The 11,168-nt window shown below is 39.8% G+C and overlaps 1 protein-coding gene across 1 annotated transcript; it reads right to left on the reverse strand.

Moving 5' to 3' along the window:
- Positions 1-1,060: 1,060 nt before the first annotated feature.
- On the reverse strand, positions 1,061-6,578 carry sdhaf4 (succinate dehydrogenase complex assembly factor 4). The gene is made up of 3 exons (XM_062413211.1): positions 6,395-6,578; positions 1,997-2,110; positions 1,061-1,500 (listed from the first exon to the last, which is right to left on the reverse strand). Exons 1-3 carry the CDS (start codon positions 6,564-6,566, stop codon positions 1,391-1,393), a joined length of 396 nt encoding a protein of 131 aa, XP_062269195.1. The 5' UTR covers positions 6,567-6,578; the 3' UTR covers positions 1,061-1,390.
- Positions 6,579-11,168: the final 4,590 nt, after the last annotated feature.

Genomic DNA, 11,168 nt, shown 5'->3' on the forward strand with positions numbered 1-11,168 from the left:
AGTTGACCAAGTGGCCTGTTAGAAGTGTGGAAGGAGGAGGGGGACTGGGGGGTCAAGGAGGTCGGAAAAGATTGAGAAGAGTTATTTCGGGTCAGAAAATGAGGTTCGAATTGTGGTTTGGTATTTATGAATTGTTAAGATAAAACAGGCAAGAGGCATCACTTTCACTTCACTCTTGTTCAGGATGACTCCCACTATCTGTATGTCAAGATTCAAGTTATTTTAGAGAAATGAAAAGAAAATTAAATGGAAAGTCAGCTACTTTTCATTAAGGCAATCATAACTTGCTCGTATTAAATATTATTTTAGAAATCCATTAGAGGTGACAAAGAATTCACTTTTTCTCTCGCTCGTCTTTATCTGTATGTCAAGTTTCAAGTCATTTTACAGTCGAAGGTTAGAGAAAATTCATCCATTCACCCACTCACACACACATCCAGTGTATCTATGGGCAGCACTTTTTCTATAAGGGGCAATTCAGGGTTAAATATCTTGCACAAGGACACATCGGCGTGCAGAAAACTGGGACCAAACCTCAGACTTTCTGATTAGAGGACAACAGCTCTACTCGTTCAGCCACAGCTGCCACAAAATACCATATTCGCACCATTGGAAACAAAACCATTTGGCCAGGAGAAAAAAACGTAATAGTTAAAAGGGTTCTGTCAATAACCATTATAAACAAATCACCTATTGATTATAAGGGTGTAAAGAAAATTGTTCCATTATGAAACTTAGACTATGTCAACCACCGTTGACCAATGGGAAACACAGATACAAAATACATTAACAAAGTAAGAGTTAAAACAAACCTACTAAAAGCGGAATCTTTCAACAGAGGATTGGATTGCTTTTCTATGGAAATATAGGAAGCCATATGGTCTATTTTAATTCACAAGTAATACACAACTAACGTTACTGTAAAGAATGCTGTTGAAGACATATTATGTTATCAAGAATATCCAGTACGAAAATCTTGTTTTACCTGAGCAATGGAAAAGCGTCATGCTAAGATGTTTCAAGCTACAGTTGGCTGTCTGTAAACATTTGTATAGAGGACTTGTACAATGACTCACATTTCCTTTTATTAATCGACTAAGGACCGGTTCACACTCACCTGCAATATTACAACAAACATATTGCAGATTTCAGATGATATTTTACATTAACAGCAAGGGCACACTTAACACGCTGTGTAAAACATTTGTTTTGGCCGTCATGTATGTTTAGAAGTATGAATACAGTGATAGGTAGAAACAGTGTGTGTCTTCTTACATTCTGTAGTCTTCTTACACTGACTTCTGGCAAAAACAACCAATGATTTAAGAAGTGTCACTGACTCTAAATATTCATAATACAGATGTGACACATCAGATTTATCAATAATGCACTAGAAGTCCACACAGCGGCCTTTTCTTTCCCAGTCTCCATAACGGGTGGGTTCTGGACCCCGAGGACCCCCCTTCTCCTTGGTTAAAGGGTTAACATCGCCAGGGAACTCTGTAGAAATAGTTGAAGTTCATAAATTTACTTACAAACTTTTATGCCATTTTGGAAGCTACATTGCGTGCAGCTATGAAATTGAAGGTGGAATTGTTACCAGTATTTCATGTTAACTTTATGAAACACTAAAAGGTACAATGTGCTATGGCAAAACAGAACATTAACTTGAGCATCTGAAACCGTTAAACAAGCCAACATTGGAGGATTTATCAAAGGTCAGTTGAAAAAGACTGAATTTGTTTTACCTCATGAAATGTGCATTAACTAAAATTATCAGCTAATTTTTATCCAGTGGATGATGTCAACGTAATATGCTTTCTGATCCGACACACTGATCATATTTTTATTATAGATGGTATTTTTGGTACAGTAACAATAACTGATGTGTTTGCTTTTACTAATATTGACAAAAAAAATCAAGAGCATTGTTCTCACAAATTTTGTGCAGTTTGTGTACAACTAAAGAAATGTTCTAATATTGCATTATCCTCACTTTCCAGAACATCTTTGGTTTTGTCGTCTGGATTGTCAAACCGACCCTTGGGCGTTTTAGCTTTTTTCAGTGGCTCTTTGTCCATCACTGCTCCACTGGCTGCTCGTGAACAACCTGAGAATAAGACATTTAGAGAAAAGAGACAGCCGTGATATTAGTTTCAGGTTGAATAATGGACAGGATCACAGGACTTTCACTTGGGCACTGTTCAGACCTGGTATTCACATCCGCTCTCAGATCTGATCACGAGCAGGCAGCATTAAGTATGCATGTTCGCACCTGACATTAAAATGCATCCTGAATGTGCCCCCTTTGATCAGATATTACTTCCCCACTCGTTATTAAAATATCACGTACACCATTTCTGTCAGCAAAGACCAAATTTTGTTATTTTAATCAAATCTTGGTTTACAGGGGCCTGTAATAACGAAGCAAGTGTAACCTACTCTGATTTATCTCTTAGTTAACAAAGGAAGTCGGGGTAGAAAACCCTGGTTCAATGATTCGGATTGCTTGTTAAGATGTTGTCCTGTTGAATCTGGGTTGACTGAATCTGTGTATTGGAGCATGTACATCCACGTGCTGAAAGGGGGCATGTTCGGCAACACAAACTCATGCACCAAATTTCAAAGAGGAAGACTTCATATTGATTTTGTGCGGATATGAGGAGATATAAGGAAAGTTGAATAGTGACATGACTGTGGAAAATCAGGGAGTCTTTTTGACACACGTTCTATACATAATCTCAATGTGTAATATGAGTGGATACAAGGACACTGGACAAATGGGATCTCCACAGCAGAATTAATACGTTACATCCTGCCCCTGCAGGCTGCTCCATATCTTATCTGAACACTGAGGAGATAACTGTGTTGCTGTGAACACGTATTGACTACTGTTGTACTTAAATATGGCACTTACATGTACCACTTTGTAGCTTTTTTCAAGCATTAGCAACCAAATCTAATAAAGTTACGATGGTATGGAAAATGCGAATAAAAAGACATCAGCGACTTCTAAATGGAATATGGCTTGTATTTCATTGCAGACAGTATGAACTAGGGATGGGCATAATTAATCAACGATCGATTAATTGATCATTAAGAATTTCGTTGATGAGATTATTTTTTCATTGAGGAAAACTATTGCATGTTCGCTATGTGTTCGGGAGGTTGGAATGTCCGAGCTGCCCTGAACGCAGCACAGCGAGGATGTTAGCAACCCGGTGCTATCCTCCGCTCCGCTGCTCGGCTTCATATCCGCACACGGACCGTCAGTAAACGCGGAGGGGAACCCGGACAGACCCGGGTCTGGGAGTGAGGACGTGACAACAACCGGACTGAGAGGTCGAGAACCGTCAAATCGAGCTAGCTGTCAGCGGCTAGCTGCTGCTCGCACATCGGGGCTAAAGAGTACAGCAGCGCAGATTTTCAAGTGTAACCATTGAACGGATCCCGTTTAACTGCCACAAGAGTTGTTCATCTTGTAATAAAGACCTCAATGAGGAAACACGCTGTGTTTTTTTATATTTTCACAGCATTTTTATATAGCCTATAAATAGTGAATTTTAATTCAAAAATATGAATAATTAATCAAAAATCGATCGTTAATTCTCCCGACGATCGATTAAGACCATTTAATCGAATGCCCATCCCTAGTATGAACATTACATATTATATGTTTCGTCTGGTCCTCTTCATTTTATTTGTAAATATACATCCAGTTCTGCCATTCAGGCCTGCAACATGTTCCCCAAAAAACTGGGATGGGGGCAATTTAGGGCTAGTAATCAGATTGAATGATAAAAAAAAGATCACTCGGAGCAAAGATGGTCCGAGGATCGCCAGTTTGCCAACAAATGTTTGAGAAAACTATTGAAATGTTTAAAAACAGTGTTGTGAGAGGAATTCTATAAAAGCTCTCATGATAAATGGTAAGGAGTGTTCAGACCCAACGTTGATTGCAAAATAAATAAATAATTTGTTTCAAAACCTTTACAACTCAGACACTTTTTTAAACCAAATTTAAGAATTTATCCCTCAAACTAACAATGACTTCAGGAAAGAATGTGATGAGGAGTTTACAATGAATGAATTAAACAGAGCAGTCATGTGCTTAAAATTCGATAAGTCTCCTGGGCCGGAGGGATTGACAAGCCAACATCTACAAACAATTTTGGGAAGAACTACTGTTTTCTTTACAAAGTCTTTATGGAAGCTACAACTAAACTTTCACTACCAACTAGCATGAAGCAAGGTTTTATTACACTACTACCAAAGCCAGCCAAAGACAACAAGTTCTTAGACAATTGCCAACCCCAATTTCACTTTTAAACAATGATTATAAACTACTGACCTACATTTACACTAACAGATTAAATGGTCACTGGACCAAATAATTAGTGAAACGCAGACAGGCTTTGTCTGCACTAAAAAATATTCTGGCAGCAGAATGTTTTGCGATTAATGTAAAAAAATTCAGACACTCTCAAAAATAATGTTTTTTGATGAACAGATTATCATAAGTCAACTAACTGATGACACCACTATCCTCTAAAAGTGTAGAACAAATTCCCAAGGCTTTGATTTAGTAGATTCTTTAAAGAATCAGGCTTAACCATGAATTGCAACCAATATGAATTAATGGCTAAACATGATTGCAGCCTCACAGAGGTTTACAACATCCCCATTAAGTTATCTGTAAACTCTCTGGGAATTCATGTTAAAAAAAAAAAAAAACACACAACAGTCAGTTACCTTAGATATACAAAACAAAATTCTTGAAATAAAGTCTAAACTGAAAATGTCGCTACAAAGAGACTGTTTATGGAAGAACATACCTAATACGAATGAAATCCTTAGCAAGGTGCATTTACCCCGCGGATTCAATGACAATACCCAATAAATTCAAAAAATACATCAATCAAATGAACTTTCCTTATTTCACAAATGGGCACTATCATCCAATTAATTGCTAAGAGTGAGATTTAATATTCATCACAATAACGGCAGCTTTTCCGACAATGGAACTGAGAGTACTGATCAATCCAATTGCATGTATTCTGTTACATTCTGTGAAAATTTACAAGACTGGCTGTCGACTTAAATCCAACTCCCAGCTCCCCTCTAAAGAGATACATTGTGTTTGGTATCGGCTCGGGAGATAGATTAAGATTGGCCTGATTGTTTACAACCTGATTGAAGAGACTTGATGGACAATCATCTCAGTGCCTAAAAACTAATGGCGGTGAAACATGTAAAGTCTCTTCTGAGAGCTTTTGAAGACCTTCAAATATATGAGGACCTCTAGTTAATAAATAACTTAATTTAGAATTTATGTATTTACTCATAGACTTTCTCTCAATTATTTTAAAGGTTGTTATCTTATCTAATTTCATTTGTGCATAATGAGCCTTGTAATTTGGTTGTATTTACCATGGTTTCAAAGCCTTGATATTAGTAAGATTCAACTTGGGAAGCGTAATGACATCATCATCAGTCTCAGGAATATTAATTTTTCTACCCTTTGATTTATATTGTTTTCTTAAGCTGATGTTGACAATGACATGTTATATCAACTCGTAATGTGTATTTGTTAATGTGTAGTTCAGCAAGACCTTCAGTTTACCACCAGACTTCTGACACATGCGCTTTGTAAAAAATTACAAATCTGCGATAAAATCTGAAATAGACATCTCGTACATAGAGACTGGAATATAAACAAATATCACCAGTTAAATTGGAACACAGGTGTTGTTGTAGCAATTTTGTGTCCACGATATTTCATGGGTTCCTTATTTAGTATTTCTAAAGAGCTAATTAACAAAGAAGAAAAAGTTGTCTCAGTTTATTTCTCTCCAAAAGCGAAACGATTAATTTCGTCTCCTTCTGACAGTTAATCTGTGTATTTACACATTGTCAATTTACACTATAGTTTAAATTTTCAGCTTAAATGATGTTAGTTAACTTCATTTTTCATGTAATTTTCGCGCAATACACAGGTATTTCCAGCGCATCGGTTTCGTCTCCTTCTGACAGTTAATCTGTGTATTTACACATTGTCAATTTACACTATAGTTTAAATTTTCAGCTTAAATGATGTTAGTTAACTTCATTTTTCATGTAATTTTCGCGCAATACACAGGTATTTCCAGCGCATCGGTTTCATCGACAACAGCCGCTGCAAGTCCATCCCGAACGGTGCTGCGGTAATCTAAGATTGAAACAGGAATTTATGTTGCTCTTGAAGTGAAAGTCACTTCACCGCGGTAAATAACGAGGAAGACAACAAACAGTCGTGTAAGATATAAATACATCGTGGTAACGGTCTCGAACATGCAGACGTAAAAAGGAATGAAATAATTAAACTCAGGAAGAGACCGAGGCCCGTTTATCTAACCTGTCCACCCGTCCACCATTCGGCCCACTGAGACGATGGGTCTTCTGGCTGAAGTGCAGAGGCTCAACATGACAAAGTTGTCTGTAGCTGTCACAAACAACTCCTCTCTAACCTTGTATAAAAGTATGCTGATGTCGATGTCGCACTTCATCCAGGTAATTATCGTCATCATCAAGCGACGGAAAATTGAGTGCAGTATTTATTAGACGCCAGTAGAGGGAGACAAAGCACTGCAAACATCAGACAAATTCATCTCCGGGTTCACACAGGACGCGGAAGCGACGCCAAAGCGTGGCGTTAAGCGCTAATCCCTAGCGTATAAAATCATATACGCTCCAACATTTAGCAACAGCGTCCCAACATTTGTCTTTTTTTATATTGTATTTATACAACATGTTCCGAGGATCATACAACTCACTGTACTTCTCCAATTATTAATTTAATGTCATCCATGTTGAAGAACCGCTGTTTGCTCCTTTAAATGTCGGGTGTCGAGGGTAAATTACGTATTCTCCACTGAAGCCTATGTGGAGAATACGTAGCCCCCCTCTCTCTTTTTATCTTTATGACTGCTTGTGTGGCTGAAGTGGATGGGCAGAGGGGGACATTTAATAATGTGGTTGGTAAAAGTGGTAAAATTAAAACTCCAAGACAACAGAAGGTGAATACAAACTATGGGATGCATATTTATATCATTTATATATAAATATGCATCCCATCATTAGATCATTTATATCATATTAAATATGTCATCAATATCGTTTAAAATCATTTTTCAGTGTGTTTCCTGTCGCGATACGCTCGCGTCAAGCGGAAAAAATAGACTCGACACCGAAACGACTGCTTCACGGCGCTAGGCAGCCGTGGCGCAGCGCGGCGCTTCAGCGTCCTGTGTGACCAGCACAAAGGTTTAACATGGTAGTGGATGGGAGCCAGCTGTTTTTTGAAGCCTGAAACATGCTTCTGCGTTCTCACGGGCCCGTAAGCGCAAGAGCCCTTCCGGGTCCCTTACGTGCTTATGTATCCCTTCTTAAAGCCTGAAACATGCTTCTGCGACTGCGTCTGCGTCTTTTCACGCCGCTGTGGCGCAAGACTCGTTGTCATTCATGCTTCCCCAACCGTTGCACGTCTTACAAAGCAATTCCGCGCCAGAACACTAGGCGGAGTAATGCTTTTTGTCGAAGACGACCTGAGAGACGCCTTCTTTGTGGGTGTGGCAATCGTTGTTGACTGTTTATTTACCTTCTACCAGTCGTGTTCTCCATTACAAACACACGGTGAACCATGGCAGAGAGTGTATTTACGATTCCAACCGAACAGTTGTCCATTCTTCTTTTTAAAATCTTCCGTTGTTTCTGCCTGTATTATGGGGCATGAAACCGGAAATGCAGCTCCAGAAGGGATGTAGAGCAGACCAATCACAGCCTTGCGGGCTGAGTGAGCTTGCAGAGCTTTGCCGTAAATTTTTGAAAAATGGGGCGACGCCCGTAAGCACGTAAGAAGGGATACATAAGCACGTAAGGGACCCGGAAGGGCTCTTGCGCTTACGGGCCCGTGAAAACGCAGAAGCATGTTTCAGGCTTAAGCCTGTGATTGGTCTGCTCTACATCCCTTATGGAGCTGCATTTCCGGTTTCATGCCCCATAATACAGGCAGAAACAACGGAAGATTTTAAAAAGAAGAATGGACAACCGCGAAGAACTCCTGTCGGAAGAGGTCAGGAAATATGAGCACCTTTATAACCCGTCGATGTCCGAGTACAAGGACACTGAGATGGCTTCCAATTCGTGGAAGGAGATCTCGGCTAACGTGGGTCTGCCGGTCGAGGAGTGCACTCTCTGCCATGGTTCACCGTGTGTAAGGCCGTTTTTCTTACAAAAAACCTCCTCTAAGTTGTGATAAAATGAGGGAACATGGGATAGGTCTGGGGATTTAGAAACAGGAGAGTGACGGGAACCTGCATTAGAACAGATTTTGTATTTGTATTCATTGGAGCTGGCCTTCTTCCTTGTGATAAGGTCAGGTTTGCTTGGGCACACCGTCCTCCCGACAGCTGTGGGAGACAGAAAGGATGAGACAGTGAGCCTACTACAACAACATGCTCACCATCAAAAAAATAATAAAAAGTTCATGCAATATTAAAGTTTGAAAATACACACAAGTACAAGATTTTCACCCAGTGCAGCCTCACCCCAGGACTGAGACAGTGTGTCGATATGGACCCGGCCTTTTACAGTATCCTCTACAGAGAGGAGGAGAACAGACTCGTTACAGGCAATCATCAACAGAGAAAATAAAGAAACTAAATTCAAATTCACTAGAGGTTAGTAAATTAAAATGTATCTATAAGCGGGGCGTCCACATAACCCTGCAAACAGACAGAGTTTAATCAATCAATCAATCAATCAAATTTATTTGTATAGCTCATTCACAAATCACAATTTGCCCCATAGGGCTTTAACAAGGTGTGACATCTTCTTCCCTTAACCTTCAACAAGAATAAGGAAAAACAACCAAAAAAATATATACTTTTAACAGGGTAGAAACCTCAGAGAGAGCCATCTGTGAGGGACCCCTCTCCCAGGACAGACAGAAGTGCAGTTGATGCCACGTGTAAAGGAGAACATCAGAAAGATAAGGATTTTTGCTGCATTGATTAGAATAAACACTTTATTGTCAGTAATGGTCGAGTATCTGAGGAGAAATATTGTAGATCAAGTAGTCTTGTTGTAATCATAGTCCATGGTCAGCAAGCACCACTATCATGATCAACCATCAAGATCGGATGCCACTATAGACCACAGTCATGTCCACTTCCACCATCAGGATCCACCATCAGCTGCCCCCTCAATCGTGGTCCACCAACACTATCTGATGCCAACGCGATACCTGATCTGCCACTATTATCACAATCAGCCAGCTAGATACAGGATCCACCATTAAGATCACAATCTCTGATATGTGGTCAACATCATATCCACGATGTGGCTGTGGCCTTGGATCTGCGGACGATAAGGAAAATGGACTCCTCGGACGAAGTCCAGTCAGTAACATCCATGGGTGAGATATTCATTTTTCCTTGATGTGATAAGGAGGGGGAAGAGGAAGGATAAGCTGGGAAGAGAAGCTCCGTGTGTCATGTGTCCCCTGACATTAGACCTATAGCAGCATAAATAAGAGCAGGTCTAAGACAAGCCTGAAGCGGCTCTTTCTATAAGCTTTATCATAAAGGAAGGTTTTAGTGACAAGTATTGTCAATTTATTATTCTCATTATATATGTTCCACTAGGAAACATTATCAGGAAACACTTGGAGAAGAAAGCTTTCTGCATCTCCGTCTCTTGCTTCCAACTTTACAGCTGACGACTGGTACAGTATGCTGCTAGATTCTCAGTTTCAGAGATCGCTCTCCCTTCAGGGCTTTGGGGTCAATAGCAACCGGATACTCCCTTCTCAGGGACGTCCCCAGGTTGGGTCGGTACGGTTAAACTCAGTCCTGTCTGCCTTTGGGTTCGTCATCCGGGCATTTCCACTCATGCGCAAAATGGCCCTCCATTTCTGGCACCCCCACACCTTTGGCCACAAAGCTTTGATGTCACCAAGCGCCGAGATCTTTCCCTCTGATTCCTCTTCAAACGCTTTTATCCACTTGCTAGCCCCCTGATGAAGGTCACGCAGTCTAGAGATCAGCCCCTCGAGGTCAAGTGTTTGCCAAGGAATGTACTGGTGGGGCGTCTAATATTGGCTCCAATTGAATAGTATTATGATTAATTGCTCTTTTTGTGTTTCTATCTGCTCTCATCCTTTGGTTAGAAGTCTCTTATTCTAGGATCCATATCCTCACACACGCTCACATAAAATTTTCCCCTTTAGTTTGTTTTTCATCTTTTTCAGACACCTTTTCTATGTCTGTCTTTTTTTAAGGATATTTTATGCCTAGGACAGCTATTGGTGTATTCATATTGTTTCTGTTAACTTTATACTAGACTACACAAGACTAGAAAAGTGCTATATAAATACGAAACCATTAACCATTTATACCTAACTCATAGTTTTGGATATAGCTTTAGTACATTTTTAGCAGCACTTGATTTAGTTTACTAACTAGGTTTTCTGTAGGATACTGTGATTTTACAATGCGCTGAAATATGTTTTTATGCTATGTTTGCAATAGACAAACTACAATTTCCTTTTCTTAGATGTGAACACAGGGCCTAAACAACAGAGGTGAACAATCAAACAACATGGCAACAACACTGACACACTCTTACACATAGACAGACACACACACAGAGCGAGGACACACTGCCAGCTGACTTACACGGCTACTTTTCATCTCTTCCCCGAGATAGAGAAAGACTTTTTAAAATGTTTAGAGTTCCTATCTAAACATTCACGCAATGGATTACTTCTTTGTAGTCTCACTGGTAGGTAGCTTAGAAGTTACTCCTTCACTCTAGTCGTGTGTTGCCTCACCATATTTATTATTAGGTATGCCAACTCCACTGTTGCTCACTGAACAAGACCCTAGGTGGTATTCAGTCTATAAGTAATTCAGCGTACTTACTATATCCGTACAAAAACAGTCAGGCCTATCTCATTCGGCCTTCACTTGGCTACCAGTCTTGAAGCAGCTGCAGCTTTTCACTTTTCCTGTAAGCCACACTTGGATTGACCTCTGTGGTTTTTCACTTTTCTCATAAGCCACTTGTCTTAACTTATGCCTTCTTTACATGAACCCTTTGGAATAATGCCCTCTTGGCATATATTCTTC

This window comes from Platichthys flesus, chromosome 19 (assembly GCF_949316205.1).
Source record: "Platichthys flesus chromosome 19, fPlaFle2.1, whole genome shotgun sequence".
Classification (NCBI taxonomy): domain Eukaryota; kingdom Metazoa; phylum Chordata; class Actinopteri; order Pleuronectiformes; family Pleuronectidae; genus Platichthys; species Platichthys flesus.

What these genes read in the sequence shown, in the direction of transcription:
- sdhaf4 (XM_062413211.1), bottom strand. Translation starts at nt 6,566, where the DNA reads ATGATGACGATAATTACCTGGATGAAGTGCGACATCGACATCAGCATA. An exon ending in AATGGTGGACGGGTGGACAG is followed by an intron (nt 2,111 to 6,394) that starts GTTAGATAAACG and finishes TCTTATTCTCAG; the next exon opens with GTTGTTCACGAGCAGCCAGT. An exon ending in AACCAAAGATGTTCTGGAAA is followed by an intron (nt 1,501 to 1,996) that starts GTGAGGATAATG and finishes CTATTTCTACAG; the next exon opens with AGTTCCCTGGCGATGTTAAC.